The sequence below is a fragment of the Saccostrea echinata genome, unplaced genomic scaffold (assembly GCF_033153115.1).
Source record: "Saccostrea echinata isolate AGI-Se365-2 ecotype Australia unplaced genomic scaffold, CSIRO_AGI_Sech_v1 ptg000054l, whole genome shotgun sequence".
Taxonomy (NCBI): domain Eukaryota; kingdom Metazoa; phylum Mollusca; class Bivalvia; order Ostreida; family Ostreidae; genus Saccostrea; species Saccostrea echinata.
Window position 1 is genome coordinate 52,661,492 of NW_026889803.1, and position 27,575 is coordinate 52,689,066.

The following is a 27,575-nucleotide window of genomic DNA, read 5'->3' on the forward strand; positions in this document are numbered from 1 at the left end:
ACGTGTACGCTAAAATCAAGTATGAAATTCAATTATTACCATGAAAAATGATTTTTTTTTTCAATTATTTGGGAGATTAATTTTTAAAAAATCGAATTTTTAACATCCATGTCCTTTTTCATTTAGATCTCGATCTGATTGATTTTTTTTTTGTTAGCTAATAAACAACGAAATTGCTATAATTTTAATGCTGATAACTACATCAGTACAATAAAGAAAAAATAATATACAGTAAAACAAGCCTATAATCAAAACGCTTGTAATGAGTTGAAGCTTATAATGAAGTGAATTTTATTCTCCGTGGCTTTAGAATATACTGCATGTGAACTTAATTAACGGACATAGCAAATTACTTTTATAACGAAACAAAATCGTCCGCCACTGGCACTTCGTTGTAAGTGTGTTTTACTGTATTATTCTAGTGTGTATAATAAATACATTCTGAAAGAATTAAAACATTTAATTTGCATTTTTATTTTGTTTTAAAACACGGATTATGCCAACCTTCAAGATAACATATGTCAACATAACTATGTTGACATGCAATATTTATTTTGCAAAACTTGAGTTTGGTTTGTGAAAATGTCTGTTCTTTGACATGGTCGATAAAGACACTTCAGAGCTGCCGTACAGGAGTCAAATTTTGCATTACGAAATATGGAATTTAAATTTATGTACTGTACGAGATACGTATACACTTTATTGTAAACCTTGAAATTTGAACGGCAATGTGTGAAACTTATTTACATTTTCTGTGCAAAGTAATCAGTATATTTGATCGAGAAAAAGAGAGAAGCACATTTAATATAAATAAAATTAATGTAATTCTTTTAACTTTTAATGTATAATAATGTTAAAAAATATTTAATTATTATTATTATTATCTTTTTTTTTTTTTAATTATTTTTTTTTTTTTTATTTTACAAAATTTCCTTAAAATCTTTTCCAAGACATACCTTTCGTATGTGTATCCTGAGTAAATTTAGACATGACTGTACAATACGGAACGCAGGCCCGGTTTAAATTGTAGTATTCGAGCCCCTCTACCTACGTTATATGAATACATGTAGTAAATGGTGGGCATTAAGTATATCTTTAAAAAAGTTTTCTTGTCCTCCCCTGACTCAGGATAAAACATTGGGTAGTAAAGTAGGGACCCACCCCCTCCCAAATTAAACATGTTAAAATAGTTATAATTGTTGATGAGATTATAATAAAAGGAAATCCTATAATATTGGTTTCAAGTAATAAAAAAAATACGCCCCTCTATCTCGTTATTACGGGAAAAGATCTCAGCAAAAATGGCTTATGGGAGCCACTCTCTTTGAAACTAAATATGATATGTACAGGAGAAATAACAGAACCATTTTCTTTAGGTGACTCAGCTGGATACAAAACTTGTTTATCTGTCAATGGACTACATGTGTAATGTACATAATACATGTATATACTCCTTGTGCTATTACATATACATGTATAAGAATAGTTCACTTTATAGTTCATTTTATTGCATAAATACTTTATTAATTTCTGTATTAAACAATACACAATATGAAAATTATGACTATATCATATACACTTGTAAATTATATTTAGTGTCAACATACAAATAATTAAAATCCTCTGATAAAAAAGCATTACATTTACAACTACAAAATCATGCCCTGTTCACAGGATAGTTTAATTCGAATTAAACGTAAGTTACTGCGAATTAAATTTGAACCGCGTTCACACGGAGGATTTAATGCGAATTAGTTTAATTCGAATTAGTTTACTGCGCATTTAATTACTTCGCATTACCTCCGTGTGAACGCTAAGCGAAGCTAATTCGAATAAATTCTGACGCATGCGTATATGGAGGGTAATCGTGTTAAAAAATCCAGATTTGTAAGTTTGTATATCCAAACTTGTAAGTTTGTAAATCCAAACTTGTAATCGTATCAGTTTTATAGTCTACATATGTAAGTAGGTAATTCTGACATCCTAGCATGTAGTTCCGAACATACAACTGTGTTGACTTTGAGTTTATACTATGAATGTGTGTTTGGATTTACAAACTTATTAGTCTGGATTTTTTAACACGATTACCCTCCATATGCGTAAGGGCAGAATAAAGTCACATGCCACATGTCAGTGGTCAGATATAGTATCTTGTCCTATTTTTGAGTGAAAAACAAAGGAAAACTATATTAATCACTAAAATGTGTACAAACACTATGACATTATTATGTCAAATGTATCTGCTCTGAACTCTCCGTGTGAACAGGACATTATAAGTCATAATAAACCCCCACAAAAACAACATAAAAACAGTCTTATCAATATTTAATTAGAACATAAATTTGCTAGAAGATAAATCTTTTCGGACACAGAACAAGAAATAACCATGAATACAGTAAACACAATCAACAGTAGAAATATTCCTACATGTATATATGATTTTTTTCTTTCCATATACGACAGCCAACTGCTTACTGCCAACTGCAATTGATAGAAATTAATCATGGAATTCCAGATACGACAGCCAACTGCTTACTGCCGACTGCTAGCTGCCAACTGCCACTGCTCATAGATATGATATTGCCTGTTTTGTTATCTTTAATATCTTTAATATGCATGCTTGAATATATCCCATGATTGCAAGAAAAGAACGGCGAATGATAGTATTGTTCTGCCAACAAACCCCAAGTCAATTTGAATGGGTTTTTTTTTTATATTTATATAGATATTTATGTGAATTTTCATAAAAACAATTTTTGGGAAAACAGTAAGAGATAAGTTTTTAATTTGATAAAACTTTTCACCATAGAAATCAAAGGAAAATGGACCCCACCCCCACCCCTTGAAACACCAATTCCTTTTTACAGGTACATGTATTATGAATTGTTATTTCACATATTCATGCCAAAGGTTTTGTTATTTCACGGGGGGGGGGGGGGCATATGTTTACAGACTAAAAACAGGAAAACAGTCATTTTGTTACCAATTTCAAATAAGATAAATAATTTAAAAAAAAAAATTACTTTATTGTATTCTAAAAAATTTCATTTGTATTGTATAAATGTTCATTTGTATTGTATAATTTTTATTTGTATTCTATAATCTTCATATGTATTGTATAATTTTCCATTTGTATTCTATAATTTTCGATTTGTATTCTATAAATTTTCATTTGTATTGTATAATTTTACAATACAAATGGAAAAGCATACAATACAAATTGAAAATTATACAATACAAATGAAAAATTATACAATACAAATGGAAAATTATACAAAACAAATAAAAATTATACAATACAAATGAAGAATTATTGAATACAAATACAAAATTTACAATACAAATGAAAAATATAGAATACAAATAAAAATTTTACAATGCAAATGAAAAAATTATAGAATACAAATGGAAAATTTTACAATATAAATGGAAAATTTTATAATACAAATGACAAATATACAATACAAATGGAAAAGATCGAATATTGCAACGTTTGACATGCCATAGAAGATGTCCTAACTTTTTAAGTACAAAGTTATAACCTGTATATAATTTTCCCCTAAAATTCTAAAAAGCGGCAGACAGAAAATAATTGAGAACTTGAGCAAAAACGAAAGTGTCTGTTCAAATTCGAAAAAGTTGATGATGCTTAGTAAGGTCTTTTAACAAAAATTCATATGCTAAATTATAGCAGGACACTGAAAAAAGATTTTTCACCTGGTGTTTGATCATCTACTTTATAATTTGTTTCATTTATCGTTACCCCCCCCCCCTTTATACATATGTGTATATGTCCCATAAGTAAGTTGTAATTATATTTTTTTTTCATTGAAAAATGCCTATTTTGAAAAAAAAATTGAAATGTTATTTGTAGCTCATTTTTGGTTAGAAATTTTTACCTTAATGATGTCATTGAGTTAATGATGAAATTATTCTCAATGTTCAGTGTATCATTTTCGCTAGCATCTTAGGAAAAAGAAAATTAGAAAAATTCAGGAAAATTCAGTGAAAAAAAATACAAATGGACTACAACTGACATCAGAATAAGTTTGTATAAAAATTTGTTTTTCAATAAAATATTGAAAAAAAAAAAATGATTATGACTCACTCATGTCTACAAACAACATTATAAATATAAAAAATAACACAGGGGCTCGTCACGATTAATTTGTCTTCTTTCTATTTGACCACCCCTATACTGGGGTGAATCTATTCTCTTTAGAGAAGTGGACAGGCTTTCGCCTACATGGTTGTAGGCAAAAGCCTGTCCACTTCTCTAAAGAGAATAGGGTGAATCGAGACGAGCCCTGGGCTGTGATATTAACCCATTATATGCGCCTTCCGGGACTTAAATAAAATTTTTTTTTCTTTTATCACTATAGAAAATAACATGATTAGCAAATAAAGCAACAGAAACAAAACGTATTTGGCTTTAAAGTTATTATTTTGTCAAGATATGGTTCATCAGGTCATTCAGGACATTCCAACATTTAGTCCTACCGTGCATAATTAGGCTAGTGAAACCGAAACCAAAGCCTTTGAAAGGTGCACAGTGAAAAAAAAAACCCTCATCAACATGATCAACATGAATTTTCTTTACCTGTTTTTGATATTCTTTTTGTTTGCAGACAGAGGTATGTAGAATATAGGTCTAAATATTAATATAATGCAAATCGGATTACTACCAGCTCTTATTTTCATTTCATTATTAATTCAGGAGTAAAAATAGATATTTTCACATAAGCAGGACAAAATGCAGGAAAAAAAGATTGAGATAAATTGAAACCTGACACATTATCTTAGCAGTATGTATGTAATAAAATTTTATATACGTCTTTAATATATAAATGTATATTATATATCATGTATATATGAATGGTACGAAAACATCTCGGGGGTAAATCATGAAGGCATTTTTTTTTTACTACTGGGGACATCATGGTCATATTATGTATTGTTAGGTTCTTGAAGCATAAAATAGGTGTTGGTGAACAGTTCCACTGTAAATTACTGTAAACATTATGATAAGAAAATATGTGACAAAATACAGTACTGTCAATTTGGCAAGTTGAGCTACCTGAAAAAAAAATTGATGCTGCATCTGTACATAAATATATACCACTGTACTTGTGAATTTAACCTTTTAACGCACTTTTTCATGCAGCAATAACCCTCTGTTTCCTTTTAATAAAATTCATATTTTTAAAGTTATTTTTGGTAGGATCCTTTTGTGAATCGCGACTTTCGGAGATAACTGTGTGTGTGTTTCGGAGATAACTGTGAAGCAACGCTAAAGGAAGATAGTTGCTACGAAACATACATCTTATCTATTTCAGTATACTTCGTGTTACACTGTACTTATATTCTGTGCGTGAATAAATAATCTAATTTCCTAATAAGAAGTTAACAAAATTTTGTTAGACGTAGAGCGTATTTACTACGAAAGAAAATAACGAACCCGATTTTTAAATGAACGTACGGTATAACCCAGAAATGCTACCAAGGAATTCGGAATGCAAAATCATTGTCATCCAGGTGTGTGTAAAAAGCAAGTGTTCAATTTATTGTGTTATTTATAAATTAATGTAAACTAAATAAATATGAACATTTGTATGAGAAAAATTCACTTGCCCGATCGGACAAGTACGTCGACAATTTCACTTGCCCGAACTGAGAATTTACTTCTCCCGGGCAATCGGACAACCGTTAATGTCGATCCCTGAGACAATCAAGAGCCATAGTGTCTGTCCAAACTGTAGTTTATATCATGTTTATATAAGGTCGTGTGTAAAATTTTTAATTTAACTTAATCCAATATTACTTCTAGAATTATTAATAGTTCAATAAATTCATTTTCTGGGGATGTGTCTGCATGTTTACTGTTAAGTAAAAAGGAACCTGATACAGGTCCATCAGACTTATTTTCTCAAAACCTGCGGAGTACTAAATAATATTAGCCCTTTCACGATAACTGCGGTACTACTCTTTTGCAGGGCAAATTAATAACGTTTGGCGATGTTTTTGTTGACAGATAATTAAATGACATATATTTAACAATTACTTTTACGTCATATTTCACCAAAATATATCATTTTGCCCTGCAAAAGAGCAGCACCGCAGTTATCGTGAAACAGCATATTATTATTAACTTCGATAAATTAAGCCAAGTAAGATCTATAAATGATGCAAGTTATTAAATTTTATAAAGCACTTCCTTGTTGCTAAAAAATATCCTCATCAAGATTGATAGTAAATAGTTAATGTATCTGAATTTTCTAGGAAAAATGTGGTATTCAATAGTGAATCCAGGATTTGTTTAAGGAGGCGCATCAAGCAGGGGGTCTGGGTAAGAAAGTGAGTCTAGGGCAAAGCCTCAAATGGGGTCTGGGGTCAGGGGAAATAAAGAAAAAAGGTTAATGCAAAATGCTAATTTATCCATTTCACTCGATGTTGGATTTGTTCCAAATAGATTTTTCTCCAATAACCTATCAAAGATGAAGTGTGTATAATGTTAGCATCGATCATCTCATTAAGTTAGGAAATTATTATTAGAGTCAATTCAAAAACTAATGAAATACTTCCTTTTATAGTAGGATATATAAATAGTAGCTATTATAAATACTTAAACAAACTCTCAGTTTTATCCTTCCTGTTCATAGAAAAATAAGGAATAAGTAAGATGTGACATAAAAATAAACTTTAGATTCTCATTCTAATTTGCTTCAAAATTGGGGTGGATTTTATTTATTATTAGCTCACCTGAGCTGAAAGAACAAGTGAGCTTCTCTGATCATCCATTGTGTGGCATCCATCTTTTCATCTGTAAACTTTCCACATTTTCAATTTATTCTCAAGAACCATTGGGCCAATTTTAACCAAAGTTGACACAATGCATTCTTGGGTAAGAGGGATTCTCAATTGTTCAAATGAAAGGCCAAGCCCACCACAGGAAGAAACAAGATTTTTCAGTTAAAACTCAAAGGCGGCTTTCTGTGACTTTTCACTGTGGTCATCCAGTCACTGAATGGCAGGTACATTTCAGTGACCTTTCAGTTACCTTACAGCAAAAATTCAGGTACCTTTCAGTCACCATTCAGCGGACACTTTTCAGTTATCTTTTAGTGACCTTTCCGTTCCCTTTCCGTTGTCTTTTAGTCGCCTTTCAGTGCACCTTTCAGTTGTAGTTCAACAACTTTTCATCGGGTTTTCAATAGTTTATCAGTAATTATTCCTTAACAATTAAATAAATTATTCACATTTTTAAATGTGTTTCTGTTATTCTTACTGTGATACATGTAAGAATATTCAGTTGTGTTGAACTGGTGATTCATGGTTAGATGTTCAACTGTCTTTTAATTGTGTACTTAAGTGTTAAATTGTGATTATAGACTGTAAAACTTATGTCTAATATAATTTTATAAATATTAAAAATTACAATTCAACTGTGGACTCATAAAATTCAAAATGATTTTTGAATTTCTAATTTTTTGCATGAAAATCGATTTAGAAAATGAAAATTATTCAAATGATAAAAAAATAATGATCCAATATTCATGTTATATAATTTAATTGACTGACATAGAATTGTCTTCCTTTTTCTTTCTGTAAAATATCTAATTAAAATCAGTGATAAATATTTTCACAACCTTATTCAATTTAATAAGTTGTTAAATGAATAAACAATCAGTCAATTTTTTAAAAAAAATTGAGGATATCAGTCAATATGCTCTTTATAAACAAGAAAAGCTGTTATCTTATTTTTTTTTCATTATTCTTATGTCCATCTAACACTGTCTAATGTGGTTAGTTTTCATGGAAATATCTTGCAGTGAAAGAAGAGACAGAATTAATTATTTATGCCTCTTTTGGAAGAAACTTAATATTGTAAATTTTGGTTCTTAATTGTGAAAATCACATGATATTTCAGCTTTTAAAAGATTTTGTTTCAAAATTATTTTACATAATTTTCTAGATGGAGAATTTACAACATTCTTCATTCTCTGAGGTGAAGATTTATCTTGAATCACTGACAGTTGACTGACGCCGATAATTTTCATCATCCTGAAAAGAGATAAATAATCAATTAGCCTGCTCCCAAAATAAGCGCACAAGCTCCTCGATAAAACAGGTGAACTAGCTATAGGTGTCCCAATTTGATTTCTACAAATTTATTGACTTTAATCTCCCAATTTGTCATCAAGTGGCCGTGGCGCAATGTATAATGTTGCAGACTGTCAAGTGGGAGGACTCGGTTCGACCGCAGAGTCCTGTATGTTTTTTCTTTTAAGACTAACTTTTAATTTTTTTAATTCGAAAATAGATTAATTTAATATTATTATAATAGGAATTTGTTAGTTAAAAAATAAGCCGATTATAAAAAAAAAAAAGGATGAACTGAAAGGTAACTGAAAGTCCACTGAAATGTATCTGCCATTCAGTCAACTGAATGATAACTGAAAGATCAAGGGAAAGGATCTTTTCAGTGACCTTTCAGTGACCATTTAGTGGGCATTCAGTTTTCATTCTGTCGACTGAATGGTGTAATTTCATCCTGTGCACTTCCAAGGGGAGATAATCAAGAAAAGGCAAAAATAGTGTGGGGATAGGTGGGGCCACAGTAGGGGATCAAAGTTTTACATTGAAATATAAAAAAAAATATTTAAAAATCTTCTTCTTGAGAACCACTGGGTCAGAAAACATGAAACTTATGTAGAAGCTTTCTGTAGAGGTGTAGATTCTAAATTCTTCAAATCATGACCCCCCCTCCCCCCCCCCCCCCCCCAGGATTAGGATGGGGCTGCAATAGATAGTTTTCAGTAGGCCCAAATTAGGAAGAGTTATTTCCCATTGGCCACCATATTGGAGGTCAACATGCTCATATTCCTTCATTATTCAACCAACTTTAACTTTTTATACTGGCCATTGTGGGGTAGGAAGCATTGTTTTTCTGAAAAATATACATTTGTTAAAGCCTCCTTTATTTCATAATTTTTATTCTATAAAATTTTTTCCCCAAATATTTCTGATACACCCTCTTAGATTTGGTAAGACAAAGAGGAAAAATTACCAGGTTGACCACCAAGATGGCGGCCAAGGGAAAGAACTCATAGAGAAAATATGTCATATGAAAACTATCTACAGGGGCTCAAAGTTTTACATTGAAATACATGTACGTAAGAAAATAATCTTTAAAAATATTCTTCTCAAAAACCAATGGGTCAGAAAAGGTGAAACTTATGATAATGTGGAAGCTTCCTGTGGAAATGTATATTGTAAATTGTTCAAATCATGATCCCCCGGAATTACAATGGGCCACAATAAAGGATTGGTAGTTTTACATTAAAGTATATAAATCTTTAAAAATCTTCTAAGGAACCTTCGAACTAGAAAAGATGAAACATGTGAAAGCTTCCAGAGTGTAGATTGTGAATTATGGTGGGGCCACAATAAAGGATTATAGTTTAACATTGAAAAATGTAAGAAAAATCTTTTAAAGGGCATAGGGGTTCCTATAGGAATTAATGTGACTACTATGCGTCACCCTATACTATTGTCGGCCAATTACGTTTTTTCAGCTGATGATATATTGTCAAGAAATTTGGTTGCCCGACCATTGTCTTAAATTTGACCTAGGTATAACATGTGAAGGCTTCATGAGGTAGTGTAGATCGTAAACTATTCAACTTATGGCCACCCTGTGGTAGGGTTGGGCCACAAAAGGGACAAAAGTTTGGTATGGAGATATCTAAGAAATTTTTTAAAGTCGTTTAAAGAAACTCCAAAGAATCATTAATTTGCAAACATTTCTATATTGTGTGAATTTAGCTTAAATAGGCCCAGAGGAAGACTAGTGCTTGCACTAATCAGGTTACCTTCTATAAATAAAGTATTATTATTAAGGTCTTCTGTCTCAACGGAAGACCTTCTTATTATTCTGTTGTTTCTTTTCAACTTTTTAAGGTCTTCCATCTTCAGCGGAAGACCTTCTTGTTATTCTTAGGTTTCTTTTCCACTATTTTTATTAAGGTCTTCTGTCTTCAGCGGAAGACCTTCTTGTTATTCTTAGGTTTCTTTTCCACTATTTTTATTATTATTATTGTTTTTTTTTCTTACCGATTTTGTGCACGCGAGTTCTCGGAAACGGCTCGCTCGATTTTCATGAAACTTACAGGTCTGATAGAACATCAAAAAATCTAGATATATATATTTTTTGTTTTGATGACGTCACTTCCGGTTCGGAGATTTCCGTGATTTTGTGGTTTTTAGAGGGTCACTTTGTCCGGCAGTGTTCTCAGAAACCACTGAACATAGAAGTATGAAATTTTCAGTGATGATAAAGCAAACTATAGAGAAGTGAATTTTGTATATCAGCATCACCGGAAGTACGAAGCGCCGATGCTCGCTATGGCCCGAAAATAGTCTTATCGGGAATTTCAAAATTTCTAACACCTTTTCTACAATATCTTTTTACCTGTAAATATTTTGTTAGAACATATAGAACAGAAGTTGTGTAGAATGTCACAATCTTACAAAGGATATCAACAAGAAGGGGCTGGCCCCTAAAATTAGGGAGCCAGAGGGGCCAAAAGTGTTTTCCTGATATCTCAAAAAGTATTGAGAATTTGTATAACATCATAGAAGCAAAGTTGTTCAAAATGACAAGTAGCAGCTGAGGAGATCATTAAAGGTCGTCAAAATGACTTCACTTCCGGTCAAACCGGAAGTAATAGTAGATGGCTCATTCTTGCTTGCTTATCCGTAGATGTCCCTCGATCTCGATCTCATCTCCTTGAAATTTAGACCGAAGACTTATTTGTTGCTTTGCAACAAGCTCGTCTAGTTGTTATTATTTTTTTTCTTACTGATTTTGTGCACGCGAGTTCTCATAAACGGCTCGATGGATTTTCATGAAACTTTCAGGTCTGATAGAACATCAAAAAATCGAGACATATATTTTTTTTATTTTGATGACGTCACTTCCGGTTCGGAGATTTCTGCGATTTTGCGATATTTAGAGGGTCACTTCGTCTGGCAATGTTCTCAAAAACCACTGAACATAGACGTATGAGATTTTCAGTGATGATAGAGCAAACTATGGAGAATTGAATTGTGTATATCATAACCACTGGAAGTACGAAGCACCGACGCTCGCTATTGCTCGAAAATAGTATTATTGAAAACTTCAAAATTTCTTACACCTTTTCTACAATCTCTTTTTAGCTCTTCTGAGCCAAAGGCTCAAAGAGCTAATGCTATGGCCATTTGTGCGGTGTGTGGTGTGTGTAAACTTTTTAGAATATGGGCCATAACTCAAGAACCCCTTGGCCAATTATTGTCAAATTTGTCACAGGGTATCCTTGGCCCAAGGGCTCCCTTTTATACTAAAACTGGGGTTGTGACCCTTTAACAAGGGGAGATAATTAGGAAAATAGAAACAAAAGTACTGGTTGCTAAAAAATCTTCTTCTCAAGAACCACTGGGCAGATTATCACCAAACTTACACAAAAGGATGAGGATATGTTGTAGATTAAAATTTGCACGGGGATTTACCCTGGGGCAAAGGGCGTGGTCTCAAGGTCACTTCAAAGTTGACCAAAAATTACATTTTATTAAAATGTTGATATTTTGCTTACTATAAGGACTAGGATCATCAAATCTTGTCAGGTGGTGCATCTAAGGACCTCATATCATGTTGACTCAAAAGTAGGTCACGGTGACCTACTTTTTAAATTTTGCGGCCATTCTTTTTCAAAATGATTTATAGGCATATTTTGAACAATTTAAGGCCTATGATCATCAAACTTTGTCAGTTGATGCATCTTGGGTCCTCAAAGTACGTCAACTAAAAAGTAGGTCACCTTGACCTACTTTTTGAATTTTATGGCTAATCTTTTTTAAAACAATTAAGGTCATTAATTTGATTACGGGGAGGCTTAGAATCATTAAATCTTGTAAGATGATGCATCTTGGGGCCTTAAAACATATTTATTAAAAAGTAGGTCACAGTCACCTACTTTTTGAACTTTGCAGGCATTCGATTTCAAAGCGTTTAAGAGGCATAATTTGGACATTTTAAGTCCTATGATCATAAAACTTTGTAAGTTGATGCATCTTGGGCCCTCAAAAAAGGTCAACTGAAAAGTAGGTCACCGTGACCTACTTTTCAATTTATATGACTATAATTAAATATTTCAGGTACTAATTGGCTTAGAATCATCAAACTTTGTCAGTTGATGCATCTTGGGACTTCAGAGTAGGTCGACTAAAAAGTAGGTCACTGTGACCTACTTTTGAAAATTTATGGCTTTAATTAAATATTTCAGGTACTAATTGGCTTAGAATCATCAAACTTTGTCAGTTGATGCGTCATGGGTCTTCGGAGTAGGTCGACTAAAAAGTAGGTCACCGTGACCTACTTTTGGAAAATTTATGGCTTTAATAAAATATTTCGGGTACTAATTGGCTTAGAATCATAAAACTTTGTCAGTTTATGCGTCATGGGTCCTCGGAGTACAACAACTGAAAAGTAGGTCACGGTGACCTACTTTTGAAAATTTATGGCTTTAATCAAATATTTCGGGTACTAATTGGCTTAGAATCATCAAACTTGGGCCTCTTGTTACCTGTAAATATTTTGTTAAAACATATAGAACAAAAGTTGTGTAGAATGTTACGATCTTTCAAAGAATATCAACAATAAGGGGCTGGTCCCTAAAATTAGGGAGGTAGAGGGGCCAAAAGTGTTTTCCAGATATCTCAAAAAATATTGAGAATTTGTAAATCACCCCTGCGAGAGTATCAAGAATAATTCTTGAACTTTTAAGAAAAGTTCATGAATTATATTCTTGAATCAGCTCATGAAATATTCATGAAGATCCTATGAAGTTAAAATTGGACACTCATGATTTCATGAATTTTATTCATGAAAACCAAGTTAAAGAATATTCATGAATAGTGGGTTGTTCATGAACTACCTACTACTCTTGAAAATTCATGAACTTGCTTAAAGAATTCATGAAATCATAGTGTCCAATTTTATGATCTTTCATGAACATTTCAAGAACTTTTTAAGAACATTATTCTTGAATTACATAATTTGACAGAAGGTCAAATTACTGTGAGTACTCTCAAAATACATGTACATAAATATTCTATTAAAAATTTGATAATATATAAATAATGACTACAATATTCTAAACTAAATGCTATGTATTAATTCACTGAATTTATAAATGTATACAGATTTTAGCCAACACACTCTTAAACAATTACATGTACAGCCTGGATCAGTTTCAGAATCTTAAACAACGCTTGTGTTCTTCTTTTGGCATGTTCAAGTAAGTCAGATGCCTGTGGTGCATTTGTTATCCCTGTCAACTTTGCTTCTTGACATTCCAAAAATGATTTTTCTCTATGGGTGTCTGCTGGATCACTCACTAATTCATCCAAAATTGAAATCTGTCCTTTAAATCATGATGTGGTAATTTTTTTCTTATGCTCTTTTACAATAGGCCTTGTTTTTCATTTCACTCTCCCTGAAAATACATATACATGTATATAAATGATATGCCAAATAGAAATAAATATTACAGGGAACACTTACAGGATACTTTTAAATAATATGGGAATTGTGGTGATGCTGCAACTGGAGGCCAGAAAAAATATAGGAATTACCTGTCTTTTATACAGAACACTTGGTCTTTAATTTTTAAAGAGTCAGGAATCCTCAGGGAGGAGTCAAAGTCAATTTGTAAAGAAAATTTTAAAATGATTTTAGTTTCAATTTAGAACCAAGTTTCCTTTTTTTTCTTCAATTTGAGCTAGACCATGGGCACAAGGGGGTATGTATGCCCCTCCTTCCAATTTTAATTATAAAATTTAAAAAAAAAATATTCTGAGACCAACACACACAAGTTTTTTAAAACAAATTCTTAAAATATATTTCATTAAATTCATTTCATTTAACAATAACTTAAATTATATTTCTCTCCGAGTTATATTTTTCTTAAATCAAGTTTGTTTGGCATGCATGCAACAAGTGCTAATCAACAATTTTGGAACCAAAATAATTAAAAAATTATGTTCTTACCACATGCTTTCTGTATTGCAGTCCTTCCTTTCTATGAATATAATAGTTAACACTCCATTAAAAAAATGTTGACAGAATCTAGATCTATCGACAATCTTCTGACAATGCAAAGCACGTCTTCCTTCCTTTCAATCTATTGAAAATTTGGCGCTCGCTTACTGCTTAACTAATCAGTAATGATGTTATAAATCAGCTACCAGAAGCGTCCAATCAAACGACGTTTTATAAAAACGATTGAGGTTGCGATTCAAATCATACCCGTAATATTAATTGGCCGCCAATGTATTCTTGTTTGGGGTACCTTGATAAAAAATGATGAATAAATAGGCTTAGTTAATCGTGGACCGGTACTATTAAATAAAGTTTTACTTTTTTCAATATATTTATGCCAACGTTTCCACAAACTTTAAAAAAATCTTTGAATAAAAAGGGTGTGAAAAATTATTGATACGAATTGCCTCGCCACCCGCTTAAAAGATGGCGGCCTTTTTCGGTGGGCGATAGAAGTTTGTAAACTTCAGAATTTACAATATACACTGCATTGGAGGTTATATTTTAAATGCACACCATGCAAACAACATCCACAGAAAGATCAGCACTGTTCCGCCTGCATTCATCGGCTCACAACGTGTCATTGAGTAAGTTTTCATCTGTTTTATACATGTTCACTGATGTTAAAATGGGGGGATGGATATCGTGTGCACAACCTACAAGGTTGTTGTTTCAAATGTTCTTAAATTAATTATATTTTTATGGCCCTATTTATTGTTTGGTTTGTTCGAACTTCAAAATGAGATTGGCAAGGCATATGCTTTTTTCTCAAGAATGAAACAAGAGGGAGATAAAATACGATTTAAAATTATATACAGTGTTGTTAGTTGACAGAGTTTGACACAATCCGTGTCCTCAAAGATTACTTAGTAGGCAAAAAGTACCGATATTATGTGGAAATATTTTTATATAGTATTTAAACTTAACATTTTTTTAATTATCTAGCTTATTGAATTCAGGGAAAACGATTGTGTTTCTATTTATACATCAAAATTATTCACATAAATTGAAACTTAAGTCATCACAGGCATACTAGGCGTTTGAGTTTGAAACTATGCAGATAGTTGCTGAATGTTTTTTGTTTGTTTGGTTTTTTTTTTTTTTTTTGGTCAATGGCTATTCATTTAAAATATAACTTTCATTAAGAGTGTACAATTATTACAGGTCTAACAAAGAAACAACTATAGAACTGAAATATTCCAAGAGACAGAAGAATCAGCTGCAAGAATCAGCTATGTTTATCAGCTAGTGAAGGAAAATTGACAGGAGTACGATTCTTATGGAACCAAGTTGTTCTGGATCTTCTCATGCAAGCACACAATTTGAAACTGACATCATAGACAAGACTAATATGATATCTTTTCAGATGATCAGCAACATGTTTATTAACCTCACAATTTTTATTTTCTACTTTAAGATGTTACCTTATAAAAAATATTAAATATATGTTGTAAATTTTAGAATCATTTATGCCCATGAACAAAAATGTTGCAATAGGCATGGAGGCTTTTTTTAAATAATAAATTATAAGTTTTAGGGATCAAATAGTTTTTTTTTTTAACATACTGCACTGTGAGTGATGGTTATCATTACTTGAAAACATTGATGATTCATGTATTTCTTAAATGGACATGAGAAAATACAATTCATGTTGATGTGTATGTACCACAATTGTATACATATTTTGCATTTTAAGACTTAAATTTACGTAAATTCCCTGATTTGCAACTGATAGTCTATAATGATGTTAAAAAAAAAGCTCCAGCAAGCTTTTCTACAGTGTATTTAGTCTTTCCATTTCAACATTGAACAGTATTGTAATACATGTAATGTTAAGCAATTACCAATGGAGAACACTCAGTTAATTAAAATTGTACTTTAAAAATTCAATATCAATAAATTTGAATCATTATAGAATATAAATTGTATTGAGTCATGAGTAATCATGAATAATCATGAAACTTGTGTTGCTGTGTAATGGTGAAGATTTTCAAATTTCATGAAGGTTCATCATTGTTCATGAAGTATAAATTTTTTTCAATATGAATATGTTCATGAATTAAATTCATGAACTACTTTTATGAAGCTGTTATGAATCTTTTATGAGCATTCATGAACAATGATGAACAACTCATAAAAGTTCATAAAGTCATGAATATCATCTCGCAGGGGTGACATCATAGAAGCAAAGTTGTTCAAAATGACAAGAAGCAGCTAAGGAGATCAGTAAAAGTCGTCAAAATGACGTCACTTCCGGTCAAACCAGAAGTAATGGTAAATGGCTCATTCTTGCTCATATGACCATAGATGTCTCTCGATCTCGATCCCATCTCCTTGAAATTGAGACGGAAGACTTATTTGTTGCTTTGCAACAAGCTCGTCTAGTTTTATTATTATTATTCTTACCGATTTTGTGCACGCGATTTCTTGTAAATGCATGGATGGATTTTCATGAATCTTTCAGCAATGATGGCAAATTACATGAACTTAAGGCATTTTTTTTATTTTGATGATGTCACTTCCGGTCGCGAGTTATACCTGATTTTTTCTTTTTAAATTGAAATTTTGTCTGTGCCTTTTCTCAAAATCATTTGAAGATAGAGTCATGAAACTTTCTGGGATAATGTATCTTGATCTGTAGATGTGCCTCTGGTGTTTTGTTTTTTTTCCGTTGCCACTTCCATTGTCCACCGGAAGTAGTTTAAAAATATGCAATTTTTAATCTTTTTTAAAAATTTTTTTATTATAAAATATTTATAACATAGCGATATAGGGTGTTTCAAGTCATTTCATATCCACTGGAAGTTGGTTCTTCTAAACCGGAAGTTGTCCAAAAAATGAGTATTTTTCATCCAAACTTTCAGGAAAGATTTGTACAAACTCATTGTGGAGTTTTAAGTCGTTTTGAGCACTTCTTGTCGAACCGGAAGTGAATTTTAAAGAACCAGAATGGGTTGAAATAAAAGATTTCATTCTTTCATGTGTTTCTAAACATATTTTGAATAATTCAATCGCCTATTTTATTCAAATATACTCGTTCTTTCTTTTTTCTCTTTTTTTGAGAAAATCTATCACAGTCAACATCGTAAATCGGACGGAAGACCTACTCGTTGCTTTGCAACGTGCTTACTCTAGTAATTATTATTATTATTAAAATTATAGAACCCCCCCCCCCCTTTATAACGCCAAAATTGCCGAGGTACGAATGTTGGCAGTAAAACGGGGGAACACTATGTAATAGAACAAAATTAATTCATTGCTTATTATATGAATTAAAAATAGCCATGACCACCAAGCCCGTCAATATCACTTTATTAATGGTATTGAGGGGCTGGGTGGTCATGGCTATTTTTAGACTATTTAAACCAGATCTTGGAAAAGAAGAGCCATGTATAAAAACAGAGAAAATTGCCTAGGGTTGATCAGTTGATCATTTGTTTTTTCTCTACTTACGTAATAATAGTTTATGGTTATATAAGCTTTATAATATTTTATATGTTTAGGCTAAAATTAAAAATTGTTTGTTTGCCGTTTTCCAACCCAGATTTTTAACAATGGGTAGGTAGGTAGGAAAAATATTTTATTTTTCTTCTGAAAATTTTACGGCAAAAATGCTCATTTGAGTCACTTTCGATATTGCTGCTTTACAAAAGGTTGTATTTGAAAGATTTTTCTACATTCCCATGAAAAATTATGGGTCCACCCTAGGCTTAAGGACTCATGACATAACCAGATTTAATCTAACCTACATGGAGATTCTGAATATTAGTATGACTAATGTGGCCTTGCTTTTATAAAGGAAAACTGTTCGACAATGATTTTTCCCCTACATGCATGATTGTATAAGGGCAGAAGGGCACTTTATGCTGCAAGAAGAAAAAGGAATGGTCATGTTTTCTGTTGCATGCTTAAAATTTATAAGGCCTTGAGGAAGTTTATTTACTTTTTATCTGCTTGTATTAATTTGTGTAAAAAAAAAAAATAAATTCAAGGAGGGAGGGGGGTGTTAGAATTTAGAAAAAAAGTAAAGGGCATTTTTTTTTCTATGGAAAATGATATATCAAGTGAAAACTCATCATATCAAAATTTTTTAAAAATTTATACTAAAAAAATAACAAATCCTATTGAGAACTTCTTTCTGGCTTAGAAACATTGAACCTTCGGGTATCAACTTTAAAATTTGAACAACATCATTTAATGTATTTGACTTTTTACTTAATTCTCTGTGTTTCCAAGCCCATTTCTCTTCTAAGTCTTCTAAGTCTCTTTTAAGTTTTAGTACAATTATGTAAGTTAACTGACTTATTTATCTGAAGGTAAAATCAGCAGCCTTGTTTGCCACTTTTACTCATCAATGATGTTTATACTTTCGGTTTTAAAAAGCACCTTTAATTTTGATAATTATTTTAAATTTATTTAACAATAATTTATGTTTGATATCTTTTACAAATTATGCTGCAATCCTCAGTCATTATTTTTTAATTCCTATTACTACTTTTGTCAGCTGTGTGCGTTCAAGCGAGAAGTGATTTACTGTACATTTCACACCCTGAATTTATCTAAGGCAATATTGCTGCATGCACTGAATAAACAAAATAGCTATTCTAGAATTAACACAGATTTCACCAATTACGTTTATTTTTAACGCTACATGTACTAATCAAAGCATCTAAATGACTTTAAAGAAGTTTTTAACAAGATTAAAACAAACTGGTTTGAAATTATTTAAATTAAAAAAAATTGTAAATGAAAAGATCAGTAAAATATTTCGAGTCAGGCTAATTTTCGTGGGTCGGTCGGCTGAGGGCAAACAAACAATATTTTAATTTAGGCCTTAGGTGGATCTGTTGGGTAATCTGTTGACCAACACCCTCCTTCAAGGCTTTCAATAATTTTGAAGTGAAGAGGTGAATTTATCCATTATGAAGAGGCTGTTTTATGATTATTACCAATAGTTTATTTCACCAATTAGGAAATTTGATTCCAATCACTGAAACAGTGTAAAAAAAAAAACCTCCTGCTTCCCTGTATTGAAATTCCTGCTACTTAATTGGATGTTATGTATGGTATGAATTGCAAATGATGTAAAATTTAAACACTGAACAGTAACCTGCAGTGTGCAACAAACATTTTTTCAGCACCAGCCCAATTGGACCTTAGTAACAGGGTTTGACACTAACATTTTTAGGCTTTAGTCCGGCTGGACTAGTGCTTCTTAACTTTCACTAGTCCGCACGCGATTTTATGAGTCCGTCAAAAAAAGGAAAATCAATGTTTTCTAACGATTAAAATAAATATAACACTGCACCTTTTATTTTTTTTTTAAATTAACAAAGCCTTTATGTTAAGTGTTTTATTCCACAGATTTTTTGCAATCGTGTGATCAGGAAACACGATCGTATTCCCAATCTTGTTCTTTTTTCTATTTACATTACATCCAAAACGTCTGACATCTTTCTTTTATGTGTCATACTAAATCATGATTGCTAAAACTTTTAACTTCATATCACATCATAAAATTAAGCACTGAATTGACTCGGATTTAAAGAAGCTAGCTAAAAACACATACGGGTTTCCAGTTAAAGTATTGAACATCGAAAATTTATTCATTTTGTTTTCCCGAAATTTTTATTGGTCCATTCAGACAAATTGGCCACAGATTTTATAAGTCCGAATGAAAATGTAATGTCGAACCCTGTAGTAATTAGGTAATGGCAAATCTTTACAGTGCTAGCCTGAATCACCTTAAATTAATAAGAAGAAGTCATCTGGGATATGAATAAACCAGGGGCCGAGAAATAGATCTTTCATGCACTTGCCCACGGGCAAGTGCATGGTCAAAATTCAATTGCCCTACTTCAATTTTTACTTGCCCCACCATAAAATATAAATTAAAGATAATTCTTAAGACAAAATAGTTTCCATTTCATCTAAAACAACAAAACATTTCTTTTCATTCTTCCATTGTTGTTTTCCATCCAGCATTTCATGTTCATCATCATAATGAATAAATTTGTCACCAAATCAGAAAATTTTAAGTACTTGAATCACCAAAATGCCCCGTAATCACCATAATTTTGCAACTTTGAATGTGTTGTTCTGAATATTGGTAACAGTTGAAAACTACTGCCAAAGTACGAAGTACCATACCATCCCTATTGTATTCCAGCCCTACACATGCTTTTTGCCATTTGGTAGGAACAATTGTTTCCATTGTTTTTCTTTCGCTTAGTCCATTTTGTGGTTCTTTCGCTAATATCGTTACTGACCAGTATTGACGGTGTACTTATCATCAGCTTCTGACCATTTTTCTGCCTCATAATTGTTAAAACTTTCTCCATTTCTCCAATGCCAATTTGTCTCTTTCAGTTCACTTAAACTTTTGGTAATTGAATAAAGATACATGATGACACAATTAAACTGGTTCACTTACGAAGTGTCAAGCAAAGGAAGATAACTCTAATGACAAAATAGTTTCAATTTCATGTAATTCAATGACATTTTAAAAAAAATTTTATGGATTGATTATTAGCTCACCTGAGCCGAAGGCTCAAGTGAGCTTTTCTGATCACTTTTTGTCCTGCGCCCGTCTGTCCATCCGTATGTCTGTAAACTTTTAACATTTTTGACTTCTTCTCAAGAACCACGGGGCCATTTTCAACCAAACTTGCCACAAAGTATCCTTGGGTAAAGGGGATTCAAGTTTGTTCAAATGAAAAGCCTATTGAAAATTCACTTGCCCGCCTCTTAAGTTCACTAGCCCCGGGCGTCGGGCAATGGTATTTGTCAGCCCCTGAATAAACAATGCAGAAACAAAAAAAGTATAATATTGAAATTTCCACCAGTCTGATTAAGCTAGTGTCAACCTACATCTTCCTATAGGCCGACCAAGTTTTTACTAGTGTACTCAGGCTTAGTAGTCCTTTTTGCACACACTGAACCTGAAGCTTAAAGTAACCTTCTTTTTTTAGGTCACCTGAGTCACTTACGTGACCTATTGCTATCTGTTTTTGTCTGTCGTCGTGCAGGCATGCGGGTGTGCGTCGCGCATAAACTTTTCACATTTTCAACTTCTTCTCAAGAACCACTGGGCCAATTTCCACCAAACTTGCCACAAACTATCCTTGGGTAAAGATGATTCAAGTTTGTTCAAATGAAGGGCCATGCCTTCTTCCAAGGGAAGATAATTAAGAATCAGTGAAAAATTAATGGTATCTTTTAAAAATCTTCTTCTCAAGAACCACTGGACCAGGTAAAATGAAACTTATATGGAAACATCCTCATGTAGTGTAGACTCAAGTTTGTTAAAATCATGACCCCCAGGGGTAGGGTGGGGCCACAATGGACGATCAAAGTTTTACATAGAGATATATAGGAAAAATCTTTAAAAATCTTCTCAGGAACAGCTAAGCCCTGATTGGTCATATTTATATGGAAGCATCCTCAGGTAGTGTAGACTCAAGTTTGTTCAAATCATGACCCCCAGGGGTAGGGTGGGGCCACAGTAGATAATTAAAGTTTTACATAGAGATATATAGGAAAAATCTTTAAAAATCTTCTTCTCAGGAACAGCTAAGCCCTGATTGGTCATATTTATATGGAAGCATCAGGTAGTATTAGATTCAAGTTTGTTCAAATCATGACTCTGGACTCTAGGGATTGGGTTGGGCCACAATGGATGATCAAATATTTACAAAAGCTCCTTCTATCAGTTTATTTTATACTCTATGGATCTTCTATGGATTGTTGTTTTATACTCAGGTGATCGTTAAGGCCCTTGGGCCTCTTGTTTTTATCAATTTACAATTAAAAAGACCAGTATGAATCATGATAATGTGCTTCATGTAAAATTTGAGTAGAAATGACCCATTAATATTTTGAACAAAATCTGACCCCTATTGTTCTTTCAAAACAGTTTTCAAACCTCATTATCTTGAACTCAATGAAACAGAGATAAAACTGAGATATCTGAGGAATCGAGGGTAAAATAGTTTTAAGAATAATAAGTGGTAGGGACTTTCAAATTATTTTGACATGGTATTCAAGATATTAGTGTTGGATCAAAATAGCAAAGTACAACTGTATATTAATGTAGGTCAAGAGACACTGACAGATGACCTATAATTCACCATCCCCATCCAAATTGTCATGCATAAACTTCTTCTCTGAAATTGCTAAGCTAATTTTGGTATGTACAGTCCCTCAAACGTTCTACGTTCCCACTTGAACAGTGAACGACTGCTGAACGAACGGTGAGGAAACGGTGAACGAACGCAGAGCGAATGGTGAGTGAATGCTGAACACAATTTGGTGAATGGTTGGTAAACAGTGAACGAACGCAGAACACGAACGGAGCGCAAACGCGAGCACAAAGTGAATGCTGAACGAATATTGAACGCAAGATGAACGATTTATTCGGAATGTTTCTGATTTTTTCCTTGCATTGTATGCATTCTATTTTCAATACATAAATAAATAATTAAAGAAATAAATAAATCTCATGAATAAATAAATTTTGAAGTGCCGACATTACCAGACCATATTATTTTTTTTTGTTCTGAACACTTCCAGAATAAAAATATATAAAAATTAATAAATAAATAAATAATTAATAGAGGTTCCCGCATTGTCCTAAGAATGATGATACATGCACATTATTTATGTTTCTTAAGTATTTTTTGCACATGTTTATTATGTTTAAATTAAGCTGTTTAATCACAGATAAATGATTGCTATTAAAAACATTGCAATGATCATGATGATATCGAACTCTGTAATACAAAAGCAAAAATTATTCTGTAAAATAGATGTGGTTATTCTTATTTGGCCGCTAAAACCATTACAACTGTTGTGGCTTTTAGAAGAGGAAATGGCCAATTTATGGAGTATGAATTACAAAAATACATATATGTATATCCGTACAAAGGTGATTCCGTGTGAAATAATAGGGAAAAAAGTCACAATTAGAAATATTTTGCATAGGTCTGTGGATGTGTCACGTAAATATATGTGTTCTAATATTTTCATGCAATATTGTATACTTATGTGAAAAATAAATTATTGCTCATTTATTTGGAAAACTACTATCCTTACTACTACCCCCCCCCCCCCCCCCCCCCCCCCGACATAGGTTTTAATAGACAGACTAATTATACAGAGAGAGAGATTCTCCCTTCCCACAATGCATGCACTATCAAACAAAAATTCCTTAAGTTGTATATTTTTATATATCAGGCATTGTTATTAAACCATTCTTTAAAAACAAATCTGTTTGTTTGGCAGTCATAGTCTTTTTTTTTTTTTTTAAAATGTTTCTGCTTCAAGTTCACACGAAGTCCTTGTGCTTGTCCTGTCAATCAAAATCATATGACACTGTGTTGCTGAGTAAGTCTCGTCATGCCAAAGACGAAGTCCTAGTACTTCCAAGAAGTTTTATACATTTTACTGATCATTTCTAGATAAGAATCTATCATTTATTTAAAAAAAAAAAATACATTGGACATAAATACTTGACTTGCATGAATTTGATACACACTTTATGCCAATTTCAAATACCACTGCCGGCACGTGTATTTTGAACTACGATTCCCAAATAAAATTCTTAGATAGATGTATGTTTTTAGACTGACATTTTTAGGTCACCTGAGTCACTCAGGTGACCTATTGCTATCCGTTTTTGTCCGTTGTCGTGCGATGTGCTTTAACATTTGAACATTTTTAGCTTCTTCTCTGAAACCACTCAACCAATTTCAACTAAATTTGGCATATAGCATCTATGGGTGAAGGGGAACAAAAATTGTGAATTTCATGGTCCCTGCCCCCCTGGGGCCTGAGGGGTGGGGCTAAAACCACCAAAATTAATGCAATCTTTAAAAATCTTCTTCTTTACTCCTGTACATCAAGCAGTCAATCTGTTGGCATCATAATGTAATAACGATTGAGTCCTCTACCAAAATTGTGAAATTCATGGCCCCAGGGTCAGGGGTTCTGGTGCTAGGGGGGGGCTATATAGATCATATAGTGAAAATGCATTATTTCTTTGATAATCTTCTTCTCTGCCCCTGGGTATTGTTTAAACAGACTAAAGTACATTTTTATGATATGCAAGGATGCCTCTTCCAAAACTGTGAATTTTATGACCCCAGGTTTAAGGGTTCTGGTGAGGGGGGGGGGGGGGGCTTCTATTGATTTTAAAGTGAAAAAGCAAAATTTCTTTGAAAATATTCTTTTCTTCTTCTGGTTAAAAAAGCAAAGAAGCTAAGTGTATAGTTATGATGAGCAAGTGTGCTTCTTCCAGAGTAGTGAATTTCATGACCCCTTTGGTCAGATGTGCTGGTGTGAGGGTGGGGCTCTTGATAATTTAGTGAAAATGCATTAATTCTATTAAATAATCCTGTTTGCTCCTTAGTGTTAAGCAGATAAACAAAGTGATTAGTTATGATGAGCAAACATATGGTCCCAGGGTCAGAAGCTCTGGTGTTTCGGGGGGGGGGGGGGGGGGGGGCTCTATTAATAATATAGTGAATCTGTAGTAAAAATGCATTATTTATTTAAAAATCTTCTCCGCACCTGGGCATATCTGAGGCAAACAGAGTAAAAGTTTTTATAAGGAAGGGAATTTCTACCAGATTTTTGAACATCTGGACCATTTGGTCAAGTGTTCTGGTCCTGGCCAGGGCTCTATTAGTTTGTAGTCTACTGAGAGGAGTTATTCCCCTTTGCCATTTACTTTTGATAATTTATCACTGTAAATAATGTACTTGAAAGGTAAATAGAATAAGAGAATTATGCAAAAACTTTTATTGTATAATACAAAAAGTACTTTCATAGTTTCAATGATCAGATAGACTTGTAGTAGTAGATAAATAAAAATGAGACAAAAATAACTTGTCTTATTAAATGTTCATCAAAGACCAAGAGAGGCCAATGTAAGAGATTTCAACAAAGGATTAAAATAGTACAGAAGTATTGATAATTTGTTAATATACTGTATGGTGATAGTGATAAATGGGGAACGATTAGAACTTAATTTATGAACTGTTAATGAATATTAAGACCAATTATTTTGTTGATCATGATCACCCTATTTTTCTTGCTTTTGGGCAACAAAGCTTCAGTCCTTTCAGTTCATTTTATACTCCATGCATCCTTTAAATTGTTGTATCATACTCAGGTGACCGTTAAGGCCCTGGGCCTCTTGTTATGTCATAAAACTCATTGATTTCTTGTTTAATATTAATTAAATATATACAACAAGTATTGCATAAGTGGCAGATTTAAAAAAAAAGGGGGGGGGGGCTCTTAATTATGTCGAACGGCAAACATATGATATAGCTACAGTGTAGAAAAGCAATTTTTTTCTCTCTCTAACCATAAACTATGACTATATATAAAGTAGAAATTTTTTAAAGCTTATTCCCTTTCAGTTCCGCCGAAACTTTGCTAATTTTTTTTTGTGTATTAGTCAATTTAAATAAATATTTTTTTAACCACACTATCAATGTACTTCACACGGTAGATATTTAATGCATAGTGTTATCTATAATTCTTAGAACTAGCTCTTACATGTATTTCTATACATGTAGTAAACTGAAAAATGTGTTAGAAATGAATATTTTCGTATTTATGCTGCAGGTGGTTATTCAATCGACTTGAATTATTATCTCTATAATCAATGATTTGTCGTCTTTGACATAACAACAAAATGTTGCTGAACTTGAAGTATCCGCACATTGTCGTATTTCAATTTAATCATCAGTACCGTTCTAATTAAATATACTTACAACATTTATTTTGTATATTAAATCATTAAATAACATAATAATTAAATTAATAAAATAATTTTTTTTTATAAAATGATAATTTTTTGAACACGATATGTCTTTCATAAAATTTAAAAACCTGTAGATGCTCACATTCTCATTCTTTCATCCTTTAATAGATAAGTCCTTTCACATCGAGTTCCAAATGACAATGAAGACTGAACGTTGAGTGAATGCTAAACGCAAGGTGAACACAAAGTGAATGAACAAAGAGCGAAAGCTGAACGCAAGGTGAACGGTGAATGCAAGGGCAAAACTGTGAATGGAGAAAGCACGGTGAACGAATGGAAAAATGGGAAATAAAACGTTTCTGGGACTGTAGCATCAAAGTCTCATGGTGTTATTATAATTACCACTGATGACCTTGCTTATATCCATTTGACACATGGATTAAAATGATGCCTTGCTTGCATGTCCAGAAAAAACAAATTTATTACAGCTGGAGCTAATTTAGGAGACTATATTGTTAATTTGGGTTTTTGCAAAAACTAAACAGTTTTTTTCTTTGGGCTTGAAGTCATAGTTGTAAGTGGTCCTAATCTGATATATTTATTTTGAAAATGTTTTGATATTTATTTTTTTTTTATATTGAATGATTTATGATTGATTTACATCAATTGTAACATGGAAAACAATATTCATTTATTGACTGGGTTTGAGGGCAACATGCATTTTGTTGGACCCAAGAACCAAATACAAGACTTTTAGACTTTAGACTTTTTTTTAGTATAGATTTATATAGGAACCAATTTCTCAAGGTATAACAATGTTAAATATACAAGGCTCCATCTTGTTCCCAGCATGTTGAGTAATAAATTCCTGAAAAAATGTTTACTATTCATGTACAAAATATTATGATATATTGTTTAAAGCTGAACACGATTCGTAAAAGAAATGTGTCCGCCATTTTCGACTGGTTTCTCGCTATATCTGAGGGCCCCTATATATCAATGACATTTTATGAATATTCATTCCTATTTTGATTCATTAATATATCCCTTTGAACTCGAAGTAAAAGATACCACAGAGTCTGACAGATCTGTTTCATATCTAGAAAAAGACATTAGTGGAAACCTAACAACAAAGCTTTATGATAACGTGATGGCTTCTACTTTTCTATCGTCAACTTCCCTTATTGATGTACAGTAAAACTCAGTTATAGCGAAGTTCTGGAGACCTGAGAATTTACTTCACTAGATCCGTAATTCGTTATACCCATATAACAAATTCGTTAAAGTATACATAGCGACTTCGCAATATAAATTTTTTTCCTTGAAGTATGACTACCAAATGTATTTTGGGGAAGTAAAAAATATATAATTTACCTTGGAGTTCAAAAATTTTCGGATGAATAGTGTTCTAAATATATATACTTAGAAAGTAAATGTCAGTTCAATATTTTAAAAACTAAATTCTTTAAAAATTCGCTATAAAAGATGTAAATTTCGTTATTTTTAACTTCTAAGGGACACAGAATCAGTTCGTTATAACCATAAATTCATTATATCCAAGTTCGTTATATCCGTAATATTTTACAAGGAATTGTTAAGAATTTCGCCAGGGATTGCAAAAAAACTTCGCTATATCCGTACTATTCGTAATATCCGTGTTCG

The 27,575-nt window shown here is 32.3% G+C and overlaps 1 protein-coding gene across 1 annotated transcript in view; it reads left to right on the forward strand.

Annotated features, from left to right (window-relative positions):
* The first annotated feature begins 4,532 nt into the window (after nucleotides 1–4,532).
* The window catches only part of LOC133172160 (uncharacterized), a 54,526-nt gene continuing 31,483 nt past the window's right edge, over nucleotides 4,533–27,575 (forward strand). Inside the window, exon 1 of the mRNA XM_061307001.1 lies at nucleotides 4,533–4,634. Coding sequence (XP_061162985.1) covers nucleotides 4,577–4,634 — 58 coding nt within the window. The 5' untranslated portion in view covers nucleotides 4,533–4,576. The remainder of the gene's footprint in view (nucleotides 4,635–27,575) is intronic.